The sequence below is a fragment of the Chrysochloris asiatica genome, unplaced genomic scaffold, assembly GCF_000296735.1.
Source record: "Chrysochloris asiatica unplaced genomic scaffold, ChrAsi1.0 scaffold00379, whole genome shotgun sequence".
Taxonomy (NCBI): Eukaryota; Metazoa; Chordata; class Mammalia; order Afrosoricida; family Chrysochloridae; genus Chrysochloris; species Chrysochloris asiatica.
Window position 1 is genome coordinate 1,517,918 of NW_006408897.1, and position 21,310 is coordinate 1,539,227.

Genomic DNA, 21,310 nt, shown 5'->3' on the forward strand with positions numbered 1-21,310 from the left:
TTGAAGAGACTATCCCCTCCCCATGGGACATATTTTGGTGTTTTGTCGAAGATCAGTTGGCTGTACGTAGATGCTTTAATTTCTGGATTCTCGATTCTGTTCCATTGATCTATGTGCCTTTCGTTGTAACAGTACCAAGCTGTATAGGGTTTCTGAGGAGTGGCTGGTGAGCTTGAACTGCTGACTTTGCTGTTCAAACAACTTGGCAGCACAGTTAACCCCATAGTGCCACACTAGGACACCATAGACAATCTGTAGGTACTAATAGACACAATATCTTGTAGAGGCTTCACCTCTGTCTCCAGTTTCCAATTGGGTACTATTCTTTAGTCATAAGCTAAAATGGTGTATGTGGAATTCTTTAAAACTATTACTATAAGAAATGTTGTTGTTGTTAAGTGCCATTGAATCCGTTCAGGCTCATAGTGACAATAGAGTTTCCGAGGAGCCTCATCTTTCTCCTTTGGAATAGCTGGTGATTTTGAACCGCCAACCTTATGGTTTGCAGTTCAGTGCTGATCTTACAGTGCCACACTATAGGGCTCTTTTATTCAGAGGAAAACTGAAGCATTAAGAAACAAAACGAGTTGCCCGTAATTTCATTGACTTGATTTGATGTAATGAAATTATGTTTCCATTTTATAATCAGAATGAAGAATATAAATTTTTCTCTTTATATAATTTTAATTCACATAAAAAGAATTATATTGTGTATTGAGTGAAGGTTTGCAAAGCCGATCGTATACTTTGTTTCATTACAATAATTGCAGTCTCTTCCATGTAGCAACAGGTAATATTATATACCTCTACTCACTTTCTCGGTTGAGCTAAGGAGCTCTGGTAGTGTAGTTGCTAAGAATTGGGCTGCTAAGCTGAAGGTCAGCAGTTCAAAACCACCATGTAGTCCACAGGAGAAAGATGAGGTTTCTGTTCCTGTAAAGATGTACAGCCTTGGAAACCCTATGCAGGATTACTGTGAGTCAGAACTGACTCCACAGCACACCACCACCACCATTCACTTTAGCTATTGCAATCCTTCGTGTGTCTCCCACTACCTTTATCTTTCCCCTGCTAACCTCTTTCTTGTTGTATATTGCGTATCCTGTAACCTGTTAACATGTCTACCACCCATCCATGAATAATTTTCCTTCCCTCCCACAACTATCACTGATTGTTTCTTTTGTTAAGAAAACCTTTTGTTAACTTTTTACAACATTGATCTTGTATAATATTTGTTCTTTTTTGATTAATTTAACTTAGCATAATATCTTCCTGGTTCAACCATGTTGTGAGGTGTTTTATAGATTCATTATTTTCAATGTTGCATAGTAATCCCTTATGTATATGTACCAGAGTTTAACCATTTTTCTGTTGATGGACATTTAGACTGTCTCTATAATTTTGATGCATCTCTTGTAGATAGCATATTGAAGGATTCTGTTTTCACATTTTGTTCTGCTCTCTCTCGCTCTCGCTCTCTTGCTTGCTTATTCTCCCTTTCTCATCTGGTACTTTTAATCTGTTTACATTCAATATAATTCTTGTTAGCTGTGAATTGATTGCTGTCATTTTGTTGTGTGTTTTCTTGTGGTGCAACTGGTTTCGTTGTTGCACATAATTTTCTGTGCTAAGTTCATTTTGTTTGTGAGTTTTCTTTTTCATTTTCTCCATTTCTGTTGTGTTAATGTCTAATAAATCTTTCTGGGTTTCTTTCTTATTTATTTTGATATGTAGGTGTATTAATTTTCTTAGAGGTTACCCTGTAATTGATTATTTTTCCCCCTATTTAAAACAGTTTGTTTTATCTTGAAATCGACTTGACTTCCTAGCCGTTTGGAAGTTCTGTATCTACAGTGTTCCCTCTTTTTCATTTGTAGTTGGCATCTTTATTAATTGATATCTCTGGTTCCCATTTTTAGTCTTGTAGGGTTTTTTTTTTGCTTTAAATACCTTTGTATCTGGATTGAGTTATGGGTAATGTCATGTATGGTAATCTCAGGTTCTTCACTGTTGTTTATTCTCAGTCCAAAGAACACCCTTTAGCATTTTCTGTAAAGTTGGTCTTGATATTACAAATTGTTTTAATGTCTGCTTATCAGGAAATGCTCTAATTTTGCCATCATATTTGAGGGACAGTTTTGCTGGATACATGATTCTTGATTGACAATTTTTTTCTTTCGGAGTTTTATATATGCCATCTTATTGCCTTCTTGCCTACATAGTTTCTGCTGAGAAATCAGAGCTTAGTTTTATTGGTTTTCATTTGTAGGTAACTTTGTTTTTTTCTGAGCTGCTCTCAGGATTCTTTCCTTGTCTTTGGTTTTGGAAAGTTTGCTTATGATATATATTGGTGATTTTCTTTTGTGATCTGTCCTGTTTGGGGTTTGATCTGCTTCTTGAATGCTTATCTTCTCGTTCATAGTTTTAGGGGAAGTTTACTTCCAACAACTTTTTGATAATTTTCTCTTTGCATTTTATTGTGTCTTCCTGTTCTGGAATTCTGATCACCTGTAAGCTGTTGTTCTTCATGGTGTCTCACATAACTCCTAGACTCTTCTTTGTATTTTTTTTTATCCTTTTCCTGGTTGTTGTTCTAGCATACTAGTATTGAGAGATGTGTCTTCAAGCTCACTAATTCATGCTTCCATTACTTCAGATCTACTCCTTTGCCCTTTCCTTGTTTAAAATGTTAGTATTAATCTCTGGATTTCTAACTGGAGGGCTTGTATTGTTTCAAGATTTGCATTTATTTTGTCTGTTCTTATATTGTTTTCCTGAATTCTTCTGAAGTTTTTTCTGTATTCTCCTTGTTTTCCTCAATATTTCTGTCAGTCCTTGTAAGGTACCTAAGTATCAATCTTTTGAATTATTTTTCAGTTAATTCCATTACCTTTTCTTCCTCAGAAACACATTCTGGCTCTGCATATTGGTCATTTGTCTGAACATTCTCTCTTGTTTCTTTGTGTGAGCTAAACTTTTTGTCACTGGAGCATTGTGGGGTTGTCATATTTGTATTGAGTTAATGATTATGTCCTGATGTATTCTTAGGCTCTTACCAACTGTCTTCTGTGTATGTAGTTAAAGAATGGAAATATGTACACCTTGTTTTGTTTATGCACCTAAGTTTTGGGTAGGTTTGGCTGGTGTTGGTTGCTGTCTGTCATTGATCAGGTATTATAGGAGCTGATATTAGCTCTTGCCTAGTGGGTGGAACAGCAGAAGGTGTGGTTGTGGCTGCACTGTACGCACAAACCCTGTGGAGCACAGTTATCTCACATACGTAGGGTCACCATGAGTTGGAATGGAGTCTATAACAACTGCCACCAACAATAAATAGTACATGCCCCCGAAGCAGAACTTTATTCAGAGATTTGAGTATTTTACTAGCACCCACTTGGCATAATTGGTATCTTCCTTATGTTTTATACTATTGTTTTTTTCCTTTTAGACATTTACTGTGCCTTGAGCAATCTTGCATCCATGTATCCTCTTTTAAGTATTGTATCAGAGATGCTTAATATAACCACCTCTGTATTGTGGCACTGTTGTATAAACTCTGGGCTGCTAACTACAAGGTCTATGGTCACAAGCTGCTTCTTATAAACCCTGTACAGGGTTGCTGTGAGTTGGAACTCACTCAGTGCATTTAACAACATACTTGTATAAGAATTTATTATAAAACTCCAGTCTGTGAAGTGAAGTGAAGGCTCAAACTGAGATCCACATGTTTGAGATCTCCTGGACTACTTTTTTTTAAGTCTGGAAGTTAGTGGTTCCTCAGATACCTGATATGTACAGAAAAATTTGAGTGTATATACATTTTTCTTTGAATGGCTTCTATACTTTTGTTCTGTTCTTCTAAGACTTTATGCATACAAATAAGTTTAAGCAGTGATACTCAGTAAACATGAGGCAGAGCTTCACATGTAATCTTAGAACAACTGTGACCAACTAATTAAGCTTTTCCAAAAATATTACATTACTGTATTGTCTCAAATTCTATATATAAATAATGAATTACACTCCTATCACATTTTTAGATTTAAGAATGTCTGTATTAAAATGTGGTACACATAGTTTTTTTTAAGAGGGCATTAAAATATAAATATTCATTAATGCATTGATTTTTAGTTTTGCGTATTTCATTGGCAATCACCTTACTTTTATATGGTCAGTCTTTGTTAGTTGTGGAACTGATAGTTTGGTCACTAGTCCAAAGCACCTAGTAACTTTGTTAAAATATAACTGACTAAACTTGAATACTCTTTTTTAAAAAAATATTGGGTTATTCTGAAAATTTATTTCTGTATTTAAATGTTTGAATGACTCTAGGCCAATAGTTCTTAGGAGGGATGCACCCCAGAGGGCACTTGGCAGTATCTGGGAAAGTTTATAATTGTCCAACTTAGTGTGTGTTTGTGAGTGCTTCTGCTATCTGGTGGTTTGCTAGACCTCAGGGATACTACTAAACATCTTAATAATGCACAGAACAGACCCCATAACAAAGATTTATCAAGCTCAAAGTGTCAATTTATATGAAAGTTGAGGAACCCTGATCTAGGCCAGTTTAGTTTCCAGATCACCAGTGTTAAATTGATGTTTGAAGCTATGAAACTATGGGGTTGAATAAAGTCACCTAAGATTATGATTAGGCTTCAGCTGAGGGATCTGTTCCACTGAGTCTACCATTTTGATAGATGTGGAGAAATGCTTCTCATTCTTGTGTCCCAACCAGTTACTGAAGCCAAATTCAGTTATCCAAATAATCTAAATATGTCTTTTGACTAATCTGTGGGGTATGTGTTTGGGGAACCCCATGATAAAAACTATGCTGTCTTTAGACCCTTGAACTCTTATTGAGGACTTTTCAGAGCTTCATATAAAAGTAGTCTTGTCCAGTTCTTTATTATTTACTTATGAAGTGTTTCAGTGTATTCCTCTAGGGCTTTTTTTCCTTCTTATTCTTGAATTTTATCACTGTTTATTCTTAGTCAAGAGACTTTATAGTCTCTTAGGTGTTTTTTCATTCTTACTCAAATTCCATTTAATTTTTATCAGATTATACAAATTAAATTACTTACGATATGTATACTTTTCCTCTAATTTTAAGGATTTGACAACAATGGATGCATATGAAAGTATAGTATTTGGACTTTAGCCTACTAAAGATGTTTTAAATATTTCACTAAATTCTCAGTTGAGGGAACCATATGTAGTAATTTTTTGGATATTGTAATAGAAGTAATTGGTAGCTTCAGATGCCTTCAATATGAAGATTACTCATGATTTCACATATTTCATTTTTTCTTTCTAATAGGCTTTCAAGGATATGCTGTATTCAGCTCAGGACCAGGCACCTTCTGTGGAAGGTAAGATGCCTTTGCCACTAAGTTTATTCATATAACATCTTTCTAGGGGAAAATTATTATAAACTGTGAAGTATCTGGTAGCGTAGTGGTTACGAATCGGGCTGCAAACCTTAAGGTCAGCGGTTCGAAACTACCAGCTGCTCCGCGGGAGAAAGATGAGGCTTTCTACTCCCGTAAAGATTTACACCCTCGGAAACCCTGTACAGGGTCGCTATGGGTCGGAACCGACTCGACGGCACTTAACAACAACAACAACAACTACATAAATGGGCTCCTGGTGTGTCGCACAGGACTGTGAAGCACAAGGTTGGTGATTCAAACCCACCAGGTGCTCCTCTATAGGGTTGGAACCAACTTGACGGCACCTAACAACAACAATTGCATAAATATTTTTGCTTTTGCTAGTATGTGTAGTGTGATTATGCTTCAACCATGTGTACCCTATGATGGATCTCTTGTATTAAATACTCACATGTCACCTTTAGGACTTCGAATCACAGGTTGACTTAGAGTCAAGGTTCTTATCTGTGTCATGTTTTTGCTTCTCCTCCAGTGTATTTATTTCTTTTTTTTTCTCTCTCTCTGTCTTCCTGTTCACCCATCCAGCCATTCTTCAGTGAATTCTTAGTTCTTAATTAGTCTGGGCAGCACAGTTTTTACTTTCTGTCTCTGGCATTTCTTTAGAGAAGGGCTAGTTAAATAATGGAGCATATTTGCTGTGGTTGTATTGGTGTGTGTGTGTTTATACAAGCATGTGTATGTATGCAAATGTAGTTTGGAAGTCATGAAATGACAGACTTAAAAAACAAAACAAAACATTGTGCTTATTTTTAACTCTTGTGCAGTTTCTTGGGAAACCCGAGTTTGCTATATATTTGCTATTACCTTCATGTGCAGGACCTGGCAATAGTATCCTCATATTCTTTATGATATATGCGCTATTTCTCTGATTTTAAGGAAGATACTTGCATTTGGCTCAAACAGAAGAATACTAATGGGAATATTCTTCTAAGGGACACAGGGATCTAAAGGTCATTCTGGTTCACCAGCTTATTGACAGGGTTTTAGACAAGGCATGATTGGGAGAATTGAGGCTATTGCTTAGTACCTGGGGAAAGGTTCCTTACAGTAGTTTGGGGTGTAGGCATGGGGAGTAGTAATTCAGTGATTCCAGCCTAGCTGGTGTAAGCTGATTTGTAAGTGTGAAGGGAACACTTCCCATCGTGTCCTCAGGAGGGGCCAGGAAGCTCAGACTGCTGACTGCTTGCCAGGACTTCTGCAGTTGAGGAGGTGATTCACTGATTCACTTTCCACAAACTCCCCTACGCCCCTGGGGAGAAGTATGGCCTGCTGAGCACTTTTATTGGTGTTACTAACATAGAGTTAACAAGAAGGCAACATCAATGGATGAAGTCCCATGCCACAAGAGCTTAAGAATCTCACTTCCTTTTTACTGCTGACAAATAAATGGTTACCTCCCAATTGTTTTTACAGATCCTTCCTTTTCTGTTACCTCAGCTTTTTTTCACCAGCTCATTCTTTATGGGCTTAACGTTTTGTTTATTTTTTAAACAAACCAACAAAAAAGGAACACTATCCAATTTACTTTAAAGAAAAAACCGCAAAAGAAGTTTTGCATTTTTGTGATTACATTTATTGAAGAGCTAGAGAAAAATAATAGTGTCCTTTAGTTTAAGAGCTTGCAAGTTATCTATTAATCAACCCATTTTGGGAATCAAAGAATCCGTGGTCATCTCTATCAAAATTTACAAATGTGTCTCTTTTGAATATATTCTACATTAAAGAAGCAGTTGTAAAATCTCTTCTTTGTTCACACAGAACACAGTCTTTTTTTCAATCAATCCTCAGTGGAGGGGCAACTAATACACCACCATTTCCCTGACCACAGAGCATTGGAATATTCCTTTTCATTGATTTATGTATCTCTTCCTGTGTTTCTTCATCAATTTCTATAGTAGTCACAGTTTCTTCCGCATTTGCCAATATCATACATATTTAAATGTTGATCATGAGCATGTAATCTTGCTTCAAGCTCGATCATTTCCCATTTTCATATAAATATGCTCATCCAGGCCAAGTCTGATGAATGGTGACATGCTATTATGATTAGTCCCTTACCTTACACCATCAACCATGATTTAAACTATGAGTTTAATTTTTGATGGATTGGGAAGATCTGTGTTAAAGTTGTAGGAGTTATCATTTTAGTAAATAATTATGAGCTAATCCAGCACCAATTTCTTGAGGGAATGTTTCTTGTGAGGCTGGGTATCCTTTTAAAATCTTACATCAACCTTTTCAGGAGAGGTTTATTAAAAAGTGTAAAACAAGAATATTCTAGATAATGTGTAGTAATTGAGATATTTATGAAACACCAGGTTAGATTTGTAATTTAAATTTCTTTAATAACATAAAAAAATCACATTTTCCATGTGTAACCATTTTAAATTCAGAAGGTGAAGTTTCTCCCATTATCTGAAGATCTTTTCCCTTACTTCTTTAAACCAGGGTATTAATAATACTTAAGTTTTCTGAAGAGTACCTACTCCAAATTTAAAAAAATTATTTGTAATTTAAGCTGATTACCCATTCTGTGTAGCTTTTGTTTTAATAGTGATTCTTTTTATTCTCAAGGAAGGACTATTTGTCTTTTTTTTTTTAATATTTTATTGTGAATTTATGTGATAGTTTACGTGGGAGAGGACTATTTGTCTTTACTTATTTATTTTGAAAGTTTTACCATCTGATTTGTAGCAAATATAGTCTGAGATATGTTGAAAGTTATGGTAACCTCTAATCTTCCCTCTGTGCTGGAGCATGTTCCTGATAACATTTTCGCTTTCAATTTTCACTAGAGAAAAACTGAATTCTGTGAAAGAATGCTCACAACGACAAATACTTACAGCTAAGAATTTTTTTATCTCATTGCCCACAGACTTGAAATTCTTTGGAGTCTATTATACAAAACCATTGTAGGCTGTTCATGAGGAGCATGTGCTGCTTTAATATGGGACATTTCTGCACATGTTCTCTCTCATGTAAACAGACTAGGAGTCCATGTAGTTTTAATCTTCCTAAATGTAAATTTTTCTCTTTTGAATCATTGGAGAGTTGAAGGTATTAGATGGTGGTTTAAGGAGATTATATATATATATATATATTAGAATCTTGAGCAAGTTATTTTTTCTTGTCTCAGTTTCCCTAACTTACTGGTAACTGTTGCCATTAAGTACTCTCCTCATGTACTCCCTTGATTTCCTGTTTTCACTTGTCCATTTTTCCTACCTTCTGAACTTGTTTTTGTGTAAATACTGCCCTTTTTGTCTGATATAGTTGATGGTTTTCAGGAGCACGTTTCTCAGAGGTATTATTCACGTTATAGGTCTGTATATTATTTGGCTGAAAAGTGATCTTTAGGAGTGGGTTCAGTTCCAATTACTTTTTATCAGACCAGTAAGTCTGGTCTTTTTTTTTTTATATATAACTTTGCATGTTTTACATTTTTCTCTCATTCTGTCTTGAATCTTCTAGTTTGATCCCAATCAGAGCAGTTGGTAGTGGTAGCCAGGCAACATCTAGTTTTTCTTGTCTCAGCCTAGTAGAAGTTGTAGTTCATGTGGTAAATTAGCCCTTTGGACTAAATGTTTCCCGAGTCTTTGATTTTCTTCACTCGTCTTTACTCTGGACCCGAAAAGAGCAATGATTGTATCTTAGATGCCACTTGCAAGCTTTTAAGACCCCAACTGCTACTCACTAATACATCCTACAATATAGGATGTAGAACATTACCTTCATGAACTATGTTAAACCAGTTAGTGACCTAGATGTTCCCCAAGATTATGGTCCTGAAACCTAAAGCCCAGTGACTCATTTCATCAAGGTATTTGGTTATGGCTGATAAATGTGCATAGCTTTGCCACCTGTATGCTCTGCTATATAATTGAATATATTTGCAGCACATACAAATATATATGCAGAAATATCCTCTTCCAAACCTATATATGCTAAAGAGATACTGCTCTATTCGTATTGAGGTTAGGAAAAAATTATTAAAGGGATAATAATTGTGTCTTATTTGCATTGTGATATTGTGTTAATTTACTATATTCTGTGCAGTGCTAAATTTTAATGATAATGATTTTTGTATTTCTTTTATTCTTGCTAAAAGATATGCTGAGTTAATATTTCTAGGCTTTCTACAAATCCTGTGATTTGGTACTTACATCAGACCAGTAAAAGTAGAATCTGGGGGTAGAGTCCAAGCATTGATATTTTTACAATCTGCCCAAGTGGTTCTAATATATACCCATAATTTTTAATAAAATAATTTTAGATCATTATGATGAATGCTATCCTTCTATCCTTATGGTTAATGTACAGTAATTAGCTAGTAGTTTTATAGGTTTCTTAAGTATATTGATAGTTTGATTATTTTGTCAAAATAGAAACCATTTGTCATAGAATCAATGCCAACTTAATGGTCACCTGTGTATGTCAGAGTAGAATTATGCTCCATTGGGTTTTCCTTTCTTTTTTCTTCTTAAAAGCTTTTATTGTGACTTGAGTGAAAATTTACAAGGCAGATCATCAGTTTTACATTCATCAAATCATATTTTGTTTCATTGCACTGATTACAATCCCCTTCATCATGTACCACAGCTAACAGTATTTACCTCTATTCCCCCTCCCTTTTTTTTTAGATATACACATACCATACAAAATATATGTATTTATTTAAATGCCCATAGGGCACATTTTGCAAGCCAGCCACCTGCCCAAAGGCACACAGCGTTTCTTATTTCATGGGTGTAGAATTTTCGGCTGTTCTCTCTATGCCTTTGCCTCTGCCACTTTCTCTGCTATCACTGCTTTTCTGATTAGGATCCCATGCTCTACTCAGGCTCTTCCCTCTTGATGGGTCTGTGTTCCTGAAATGAAAGATAAACTACTTTCCTCTTTTAGTGACACATCTACATTTACAGTTGTGACAGTCACATTTAGTCCTGATAATAAATACTTGCAATTGAAAGTCACTATGAGTGGGAACCTGTGCAACAGCACTTAACAACAACATTGCCTTATCGGCCGTGATTGACTCAATTTTATCACCATTTTATTAAAACTACTGTTAAAATTTTGTTCATATAGTGTGTTATGACTTCGTTTGTATACAATGAAAGTGCTTAATTTTTTAAATTAATTTTTCTCTATGATTTCAAATTAGATTGCCTAATATATTTCTTGTTTACCATACTACTGTCTTTTTTGAGATATCAAAGTATGCCTTCAAATTATTAAATGATTTCATTTAAGAAATGAAAGCTTAAAAAAAAATTACTTGCAATTGAATCATAAAGTCCTATTCCCATCATCCACCACCTCTCATCCCCTTTCACCAGGCCTATCTGGAAAAGAAAAAAAACTATTCAGTGCACATTCTGCCTTATCTCCTTCTCTCTGAAACTAAGCACACTTATGAAAGCTTGTAAGCCTGCCGCTTCATACCTTCATTTGTGCCTCCCTTTTTTGATAGTCAATATCTTAAGTTGCCCGTCCCTATCAACCTGGTCTACTGAAGATGCAAGCACGATTCTTGATACGAAGAATCCTTCCCTTTCAGTTAGAATTTTGAGCAACTACATCCATAAGTAAAGGTCCAGTTCATCACATGTAGCAATTTACACTTGCTTCCTGTATCAGACTTCTTTATCTTCATCTGGTCCAGTTCTAGTAAGCAAGCCATCCAAGCTAGATCAAATAGGTTCCATTGAGTTTTCAATGGCTGGTTTTTCAGATCCCAGACTTCTCTTCTTCAGTTCTTCTGGGTGGATTTGAACCTCCATTCAGGAACACTTATTAACATAAAGGAGTATGCCTTCCCCATCCCCATTTGTAGTATCTAGAAGAAAAAAATAACAGAAAAATTATTGCTGTCAAATTGATTCCAGACTCATAGCAATCCTATAGGGCAGAGTAGAACTGCTCCGTGTAGTGGCTGATGGGGTTAAACCACCAACCTTTTATTTAGCAGACCTATGTTTAACCCATTGTGCCACTGAGAGTCCTTGTAGTGCCTAGAGGACATCTATGTTTTTGTTTTGTTTTGTTAACTTTTTATTGTTAATTGAGTCAAGGTTTACAGACAAGATCATCATCAGCTTTACAGTCAGCAAATTATACTCTTTGTTTTATCTTAATGATTACAATCCCCTTACTGCAACAACATTTATCCCATTTCCTCCCTGTGGCTCCACATTTACATTTTATATTTCACAAATGAACAAGGCAAAAATATTTATTGTACACTTATAAAACAAAACAAAAACATACTGATTTAAATGTCCAATGGGCACATTGTGCTGGCCACCTGCTGCTAGCAGACACACAGTTACCATTTTTGCTGTTGCTGATTTCTAGGTAGGGAATCTCACAATCCACTCATGTTCTTCCTTCTGATGGTTCTGGGAGCATCTGTCCTTGAAATGAAAGATTACCTACTTTCTTCTTTTAGTTATACATCTTCTACAATTACAATTTTGACAATCACAATTAATCCTGCTAACAGCTACTCAAAACTAAGCCATAAAATCCTATCACCATTATCTCCAACCCCTTCACCAGATCCACCTGGAAAAGAGACAAAGTATTCAGCGGGGATTTTACCTCACCACCTTCATCCTGAAACTCTGCACACTCATAAAAGCTTGTAAGCCAGCCACTTCATGCCTTTATAGCTCCCCACCCCTGATTTTTGATAGACAATGTCTAAATTTCTAAAGGTTGTTCCTTGATATGAAGAATCCTTCCATTCCAGTTGGAATTTGAGTCACTGTATTCATAAACAAAAGTCTAGTTCATTGAATTGTAGCAATTTGCACTTGTTCACAATACCGAACATCTCTGTCTTTCTTGGGTTGAGATCTGCTTAACTAGCCATCCAAGTTAGGTCAGATGGGTACTAGCTGCAAATTTGTGAGTTCATGCATACCTCCTTGCACTTCAGATCAGGCTGGCTGCTTCATTTTCAGCCCTAGCCAGGGGCTAGGTCAATGCTCATGTGCTCACGAGTTCAAACATCTTCCTAAACTTTAGACCAACCAGCCCTTCTTCTCCTGTCTCTCATCTCAAGGTCAGTGGGTACCAATGGAACATGGTCAAACTCAGTCCAGGTCTTCATTGCTGCATTCCCTCCACTTCCACTCACAAGTAATTAAACATTTTATTATTTGATTTGTTATTTACACTCTTATAGAGATGGCAGGTATATAGAACAAGTGCATTAATTGTTCCAGAGACACCAGAATTGTAAAATTTTAAATTTTTGTGTGGAAGTCAAGCACACATTTATAGTCAGACTTTCATGGACCAATATTTTAGCTTTGAGGAATTGTTAGGAAATGATTTTTAAAACCTTTGAAACATACTATATTTTATACAATTCTTCACATCAATGAGGATATTATTACCTGTTGATATTTTAGAGAAATAAATTAAGCTGTAAACTAGAGTGAATCTGTCACACCTTAATAATCAGATTATTCTGAGGTAAAACAGAACTCTTTAACTGTAGTACCCATTTGACATCAGAAATGTCAAATTTTCAATGACAGAAAGCAGTGGGAAATACACATTAATCTAGTGTACCACCTTGTCTCTCAATTTTTTTTTTTTTTTTAAATTTTGTCTCTCAGTTACTTACTTTATAGAATTAATCTAGTTGGAAAATGTTTATAATTTTTTGGAGAACTTTTCTGCCCTTCTTCTTCAGGATACTTTTGAAGCCAGATGCATCTAATTTATATACTCTGTTTAATTAATCCATTTTAGTTTTTAATCTGAATTAATTATAAGTAAAACTTATAATTTTATTTGCCATTCCCTTTTTAAAATGTTGTGGGGGTTTTTTTGTTGTTGCTGTTTGGAAGCATTAATGTTCTCTTCATTTGTGGTAGAAAAAGAATGAGATTCTGGCAGTCTAACTAGATCATAGATCATAGAATTAAAAAGCCATAGACATTTCTAATTGAAAGGGCTGTTAAAAGATCATTTTGTCTAGATTTGTACAATCTTCTAAGAGGGAACATGAGATGACTTGCCTAAGGTGTCATGGCTCAATAATGATGATTAGGATTATCAATGATCTGTCAGACAACAAAAGGAGGGAATGTCAGAGGGTAAACGTGTATTGAAATATAAAAATGTGTTTTTTTATGTTGACATTGCATTTTTTTTTTCCAAATTGTATCTTTGAGTAAAATTTTAAACTGGACATTTCCTTTAATCTCTGTGCTTTTAAAATTTTTATGAAGCATTTATTTTGAATATCTACTGGACTGTTTCAATTGTTGGGTAATACCTGTCAAATAGTAAATCCTCTGTATTAATTCTATTTATTATCCCACGTACTTTCCAGAAGTATTGGGGTGAGTTTATAACATTAGGTATATTAGAAGCAATAGCTATGGAATTTAGAAATGGGAAATATCAACATAGTATAGTGAAATTAAGTTAGAGTAAATTTAATATATAAAATAGATTCCATAAGGATCCTGGAACCGGACAAGAACATTAGGTAAAAATGGAAAAATCCATGGGTGTTAGTGAATAATAATGCATCAATATCGGTTTATTACTTGTGAAAAATGTACCATACCAAGGTAACGAGGCGCTGTAGGATCAGCACTGCACTGGGGACCACAGAGCAGTAGTTTAAATTTACCAGCTGCTCCTTGGAAACCCTATGTTGCTGTTGTTGTTGAGTTGGTTTCCACCCTTAGCGACCATGTAGAGGGTTTCCAAAGGAGCGACTGGTGAGCTTGAACCACCAACCTTGCAGTATACAGGGGTGTTATAAGTTAGGACTGACCTTGATGACATTTAACAGCAACTACAACATAATATGTTAATGATAAAAGAAACTGGTTGGAAATATATAAGAACTCTTTGAACTATCTTTTGAAACTTTTCTGTTAATCTAAAACTATTCTAAAATGTAAAGTTTTCAAAAAAGAAAAACAACAGCTACATTTTTGTACAGTTACTTGAAGCCAACTGTAAATTCAGTTCTGAATTTTCTGGAGTACAGAGGTAGTTAATTTCAAAGTTGACAAAAGGTAAATTATTATCAGTTCCTCAGAAAAAACTCAGTATTTACTGAAGTTTTTATTTTTTTGTACCTCTTAAGAAAGTTGTTATTGTTGTTCTAAGTACTGTAGAGTCGGTTCCAACTCATAGTGACCCTGTGTAGGGTTTCTGAGGCGTTAAATCTTCATGGGAGCAGAAAAAATGGTATCATCAATAACAATTTTACAAAAAGCATAGCAGTGAGTTTTATAAAACTACTTATAACCCAAAGGCATAATATAAAAACGTTGACTACTTGTAACTTCTAAGACCCTAATTAATTTGACACTGCTTATATTCAGGATCTCACTTTCTACCATTTCTTTCCTTTTTTGTCAAGTTCCAGTCACACTGTTCTTTTGGTACCTGGAGTCCTGGTGTGGTGCTGTGGGCCAGTGTTCAGGATCTCATCTTCTACCATTTCTTCCCTTTTTTGCCAAGCTCCAGCCTACTGACTTTTCTTTTGGTACCTAAACCAGGCCAAATTTGCTTTTATATTAGAGAGATCATTGCTCTTTTTATTGAGATCACTGTGTCACCCCATGGCTGTGTCCTTCGAGTTGTTATGTTATGTGCCGTTGAGTTAGTTCTGACTCATAGTGGCCCTGTATTGGGTTTCCAAGGAGTGACTGGTTTGCACTAATTTGCACTGCTGACCTTGTCGTTAATACTGCAGCACCACACCAGGAATTGGTATCCTTCGAGAGGCCTTCTGAATACCAAGTCTAATGTAGCCACTCACTCATTCTCTGTATTTTATTTCTCATTGCATATAACATTTGTAACTTTCTGGTGGCTTATTTTTTTTGTTTTAATTGGATTAATTCTTTCTTCCTTTGGAATATTTGCTGGACACATCAATGGATAGAAGTAAAAATCGATACTTTTCTTCCTTAAAGCCAAAGTACTTGAGAAAAAAGGAGCAAATTAACCCAGCCTGACTCTTCATTTAATTTTATTTTTTGGTAATGTAGTTTGTTTTTTGTTTCAATTCTCCTGATCTCTCACTTTTAAATGTAGAATATTTACTTGCTGGCTAAGCATGTAGTTTGTTGTTGTGTACAATACTAACACACTTAATGCTATAAGATATAGTCTGAGGTGACACATATAATGTTTCTTTAAAACGTGTAGCTAGATCCTGGTTTTAAAGGTTTTGTTTCTGTGTCATTATTTTAATGTGAAGCATCAAGTCCCTCTTTGCAAGCTATTAGAAAGTGGATATTTATGTTTTGTAAGACACTTTCTCATTTTTTATGTTTTTACTTATTTGAGGTGCCCCTTTCCAAAGGGATATGAATAGATTTTGGAAGACCATTTGTGAATTGTTGGAGAATTTCTTTCATGCTTAGTGGAATATATTTTTAGTTTATTTGAATTAAAATGGAAAGAGTTACCGAAGCTTCAGTTGTTTTTCTTTTTTTATATATTTTGCTTCTCATGTTGGCGTATAATACATTCGTTTTGATGAACCATGTGCATAGTTAGTGTCAGCTTAATCCATCTCTTTGGTTCAGTTGGCTTAATGCATCTCTTTGGTACAGTTGGCTTAATGCAGCTATCTGACTTTCTAAAACGGAATAAATATATACAGTTAACATCAATCATGGTCTACTTCTATACTGGTCTCTGGTTTTTCTCCTTTTTTCAATCCCCATGCCAGTTTTGTAAACAGGTTTTGTTGGCTCATTTTTGCGTAGGTTCCCTCTGTTTATTCTACTTGCTTAGCAGATGTGTTACAATCTCCCTAAGCTCCTTAGAATTCAGCTCTTAATGGCATTAAAGATGAAAGTATGCCTGTAAATTATTCATTCTGATTATATGCTTGAATGGGCAGGGTCCACTTTAGGTATCTTCTTCCACCTCACCTCTGTACCCGGATCTTTGTTGTTTTAACAGATGTGAACTTCCTTTTTAGTTCTTGAGTATAGAAGATTAAATTGCATTTCTAAAATTCATGAAGTAGCTTGTGCATGTGTAAGATTACTGTCAAATCTGTGCAATCATAATGTATTACTTTTCTCATGTCTTCCCTCTACTTTTTCATTTTTTAATTATCCTGTATCATTATATCTAATATAAGAATCTTTCCATAATTTTTCTCATCTAGAAACAAAGTCATTTGATGTTTATAATAGAGTGACCTGTATCTATTTGTTAACCTTTTCAGTGGCAGGAGTGGCTTTTCTAAGTTCTGTATTTTCTGTTATTGTTTTGTCAGTATGGGCTCTTAACCATTTATTGTCTGTTTTTAGAAATCCTTCTTTTTGAAGTGGATAGATAGATGTTGCATGAGCTCTGATGGCACAGTGATTAAGCACTTGACTGCTAACCAGAAGGTTGGTGGTTCAAACCAAAGTAGTCTGGTTTGGTGAAAAATTATAGCCTTGAAAGCACTATGGGGCAGTTCTACTCTTGTTTTGTAGGGATGCTATGAGTTGGCATCAACTCTATGGCAAAGGGTTTGTTGTTGTATTTTTGGTTTGTTTGGGGGGTTTTTTGGTTATTGTTGCAGAAGACTATGTACCAGAGACTGGTAATTAGTTTAATCTAAAAACAGAACACCCTAGATTTATTTGCAGCACTAAAACTGTGTCTTATAAAGAACTGTTGTTGTTGTTGTTGTTAAGTGCCGTCGAGTCGGTTCCGACCCATAGCGACCCTGTACAGGGTTTCCGAGGCTGTAAATCCTTATGGGAGCAGAAAACCTCATCTTTCTCCTGCGGAACACCTGGTAGTTTCGAACTGCTGTCCTTGAGGTTCGCAGCCCGATTCGTAACCACTACGCTGTAAAGAACTAGAGGTAGCTAATCATTTGAAGTTGAGACAAGAGCCAAGACAACAAAATCATTGTTTCCTATTAAAGAATAATTTCTCTGATCCTTTGTGTTGTTGTCAGTTGCCATCGAGTTGGTTGTGACTCATGACAGCATGTAATGCAGAACAAAATGTAGTGTGGTTCTGTACCATTCTCACAGTGCTTGGTGTGTTTGAGCTCATCCTTGCAGCTACTGTGTAGATTCATCTCCTTGAAAAGCTGCCTCTTTTTTTCACTGACCCTGTACTTCATCCTTCTCCAGTGAAAGGATGAAAAGCCATGTAATGAGGTTGTTTCTTAAGGATGTACCTTAATAATTGCTGTTCTCATATGTACATTGGAAAAGGATTGCATATTCATTTGTATTGTGGAAATGAAAATATCTAGAAAACAAGTACTGTCATCTTTAAATATAGAATTGTGTTGTCTTTAATTACTCTTGGGGTTGAAGAAATACTTACTTTTTTTTTTTTTTCAGAAAAAGAATTAGACATAAGGTAGTGTTCATTCCTAGGTGACGATATAGATAGGTTGTTATGGTTGTATGCAGATGAGTTGGCTCCAACTCATAGTGACCCTGTATAGTTTTTGAGAGCAGCTGGTAGGTTTGAACTGCCGATCTTGTGGTTAACAGTCCAATGCTTACCCTGCAATGCCACACCAGGGTTCAGATACATAGTAAAATGACATTATAAAAACAAGATTTTAAGTGGCAAACAGGAAGTTGGAAGAATTAACCCTTTCTTTGTGACATTATAAATTAAGACATTTTAATCTTAAATACTTAAAAATTTCTTCCACTTTAAAAAATCAGTACCATGTAAAGTCACTTACCAAACAGTGCTTTCTTTTAAAATTAATAAATTTGAGGGAAAGCCATGAAGTAGAGAAGGAATAATTATAAAACATTATATTATTCAACATAAAAGCTCTGGGAATTATTGATGTAGAGGAAGAGATAGCATACTGGATGAATTAGTCTGTCAATTTCAGATGGAATTTCCTAGAAAGCTGGAACAGTTGTTAAAGTTTAACAGTGGCAGAGTTTAAAGGGAAATTCCTCTGTGTTCTTCTAATTTTCTTTAGGCAGGCCTGCAGCTGCTCCGTGGAAGAAATACGAGATTTTCTGCTCACACAAAGATTTTAAAAGACTCAGAAACTCTATACAGGGTCACTATGACTTGGAACCAACTCGAAGCCACTTAATAGCACCCCCTTAGGTATTTAGTGGTGGTGGTGGTGGTGATGTGCCATGGAGATGGTTCCAACTCATAGTGACCCTGTATAGGGTTTCTAAGGGACCAGCTGCTGAGTTTGAACAATCAACCTTTTGGTTGAAACCAACCTTGAAGTCCACTACTTATCACACAGCACCATGTGCTGTTGAGTCGGTTCTGACTCATAGTGACCCTGTATAATAGGATTTCCAGGGAGTGGCTGGTGAGTTTGAACCGCTGACCGTGTGGTTCAAACTGACTTAGCGGTCCAGTGCTTTATCACACAGTGCCACACCAGGACACTCACTCACTCCCGCTACACAGACACACACACACACACACAGACACAGACACACACACACACTGTCTTACAGGTATATTCTTTCGCCAGGAGAGATATGTAAAATGACAGATGGTTTCTTTTGTAATATTTCTAGCAATGATGATCATAGCCTAGGCCATTAATTTATTCAGGTCTACACATGATGATATTTTATTCATTCCTCCTTCCTTAATGAAACTTCTTTTCAATCAATTATTTGGTTCATATTGTAGAGAAAAAATCAGACTTATAGGAAAGGTTGGACAGATGCTTAATTCTTTTCCTTTATTTGCTAGTTTTCACAATAATAAATTGATTCTCTAGTATCCTCCCAGTGAAATTCACATACGTGAACATTTTTGGTGTGTTTCAGTCCACTGTAGGTTTTATCCTTATTAATGATCAAGTTATCTCAACGTTGGCAAATGGAAGCCTCTTTGAGTGAGGAAATTAGTAATCTTTTATAGTTTCTTTTCTGTTTGATATAACAAGACCTTCCACACTCATCTTGCATTATTTCCTGCCAGAGTGTGAAACCAGCCATTTTTTCTAGGATTCTGTTTCTTTTAGTGATAACCATATAGTGCTAATTCCTTTCAAATCTGTGTACTAGACACCACTTTTGAAGTGCTGTTGGTACTAGCTTACTTATTGTTTTAAATTTCCTTTGCCAGTGAACAAAAATATATACATATATATTTATATCTTCACATATAAACACATATATCTGTGTATGTGTTTGTATATACATACATACACTGGAGTCCTGGTATGGTGCTGTAAGATAAGCACTGAACTGCTAATCACAAGGTTGGTGGTCCAAACCCATTAGCTGCTCCTTGGAAAACTCTAAACCAGGTTGCTAGGAGTCAGAACTGATTCGTCGGCACTTTACAACAACGTAAAATGCTACTTTTTTTTCCCCCCCAGCTTTGGGGCACATATTTATTGTACTCAATTGTTTACACGTCCATTTCCCAAGCTAGACATGTTTATTCATCTTTTTAATCCTCAAAACTTGGCACAGGGCTTGGCACATAGTAGGCACTCAACAAATATTTCATCTTCAAAATTGACCACTTTATGTAGCCATAATCCTTTATTATACCATGAGGAAGGCTGACACTTAGGTCCATGCATATATTTTGAGGGTCACAATATAATTCCTAGTAAATTATCTTTTTATTTTATATAGGTCAGAAACTACTCCTATATTTATTTTCAAAATCAAGATGGCATTGAGATGAGTATACCAGGTGGTTTGGTCAGAACTGTTTTTCCTTTGTTTCCATTTATAATGAGTATGAAATAACCGTTATAAGACAAATACCAAACACATTTCTTCTGCATACTACTGCTTTTGCTTTTCTCTGGTCTTATGAATGCAAAGGATTCATTCTTGTTCTCACCATTTTGCTCTGTAAGAGCCCTGGTTCACTGTACCATTTTTGATCCTAAAAGGGTTTTTTTCAACCTTCAGTTTTGTCACGTATAAAAGCTGTGTGCTGAGACTGAAGGTTGCTTACTATTTTTTCTCCTATCTCTATACCTTTCTCTACTTCTTCCTCCGATAGCAATAGCTTGATTTTTGAGTCTTTGGTTACAATAACCACAAAGGACCATCGTGACTCAAGGATGTTGGCTACCACCACTTGATGTTGATAAACTTCCAAAGCATTATTAGGTGCACGATCAATACAATAGAGGGGTCAGTCTCCAACTTAAAGGAAATGATAAATGCTTTAGGAGCCCAGTCTTTAACTAAAGGTGAAAGCCTTTTTGGCACCATCTTCATTGTTATCTGCAGTGGGCCCCTAGATGACTGGATCTTGTGTTCAGGCATTTCAGAGACAGGAACATAGAAATCTGACACGGCCGCAGCCAGGTAGAGGAGCCTAGTGGATTGAGAGCCTGGGCCAATGTTCTGTCAAAGTGGTGAACTCTACAGCGAGCAAAGTGCCCGCAACCGCAAACTCTTGGTAGCTCCTCCAGGCTTCAGCGAAGCCTGGGAGTTCCTTCTTGTTGGCCTCCAAGTATAGCAGGCCAGAATGGGCTGGGCTAGAGAGCCGTAGAGTGGACAGCCAGGTCTGCGGTGGGCAAAGGGGAAAGCAGAGCAAGCACATAGAAGAAGAGGCCTCCGCTGTGTTTGCTCCTAGCCTCCCGCTGCTGAAGTTTTCGGGGAAGCGCACTGCTCGTGCTTCCAGTGGGACCTTGGTGCCTCCGGATTTAACCAACACCACCCGCCAGCCCTGCTTGCCCAGCTTGGCCGCAAAGCGAACCATAACGTCGTCCCAGCGTGTAACATCAGCCGGCTGAGAAAACTCCGAGGATAGATCCGCTTCCGCCATTAATCCTGACTATAATGGAGCTCTGGTAGCGTAGTGGTTACGAATCGGGCTGCGAACCTTAAGGTCAGCAGTTCGAAACTACCAGCTGCTCC

General features: G+C 36.3%; 1 protein-coding gene and 1 pseudogene across 2 annotated transcripts in view; one reads left to right on the forward strand and one right to left on the reverse strand.

The window, feature by feature from the left end:
* XPR1 (xenotropic and polytropic retrovirus receptor 1) overlaps positions 1–21,310 on the forward strand; it is a 240,449-nt gene that overhangs the window by 54,609 nt on the left and 164,530 nt on the right. For both annotated transcript variants that reach the window (XM_006876429.1, XM_006876428.1), the window contains exon 2: positions 5,318–5,369. In XM_006876429.1, the coding sequence (XP_006876491.1) occupies positions 5,318–5,369 (52 nt within the window). The remainder of the gene's footprint in view (positions 1–5,317; positions 5,370–21,310) is intronic.
* On the reverse strand, positions 20,340–21,218 carry LOC102812133 (annotated as a pseudogene).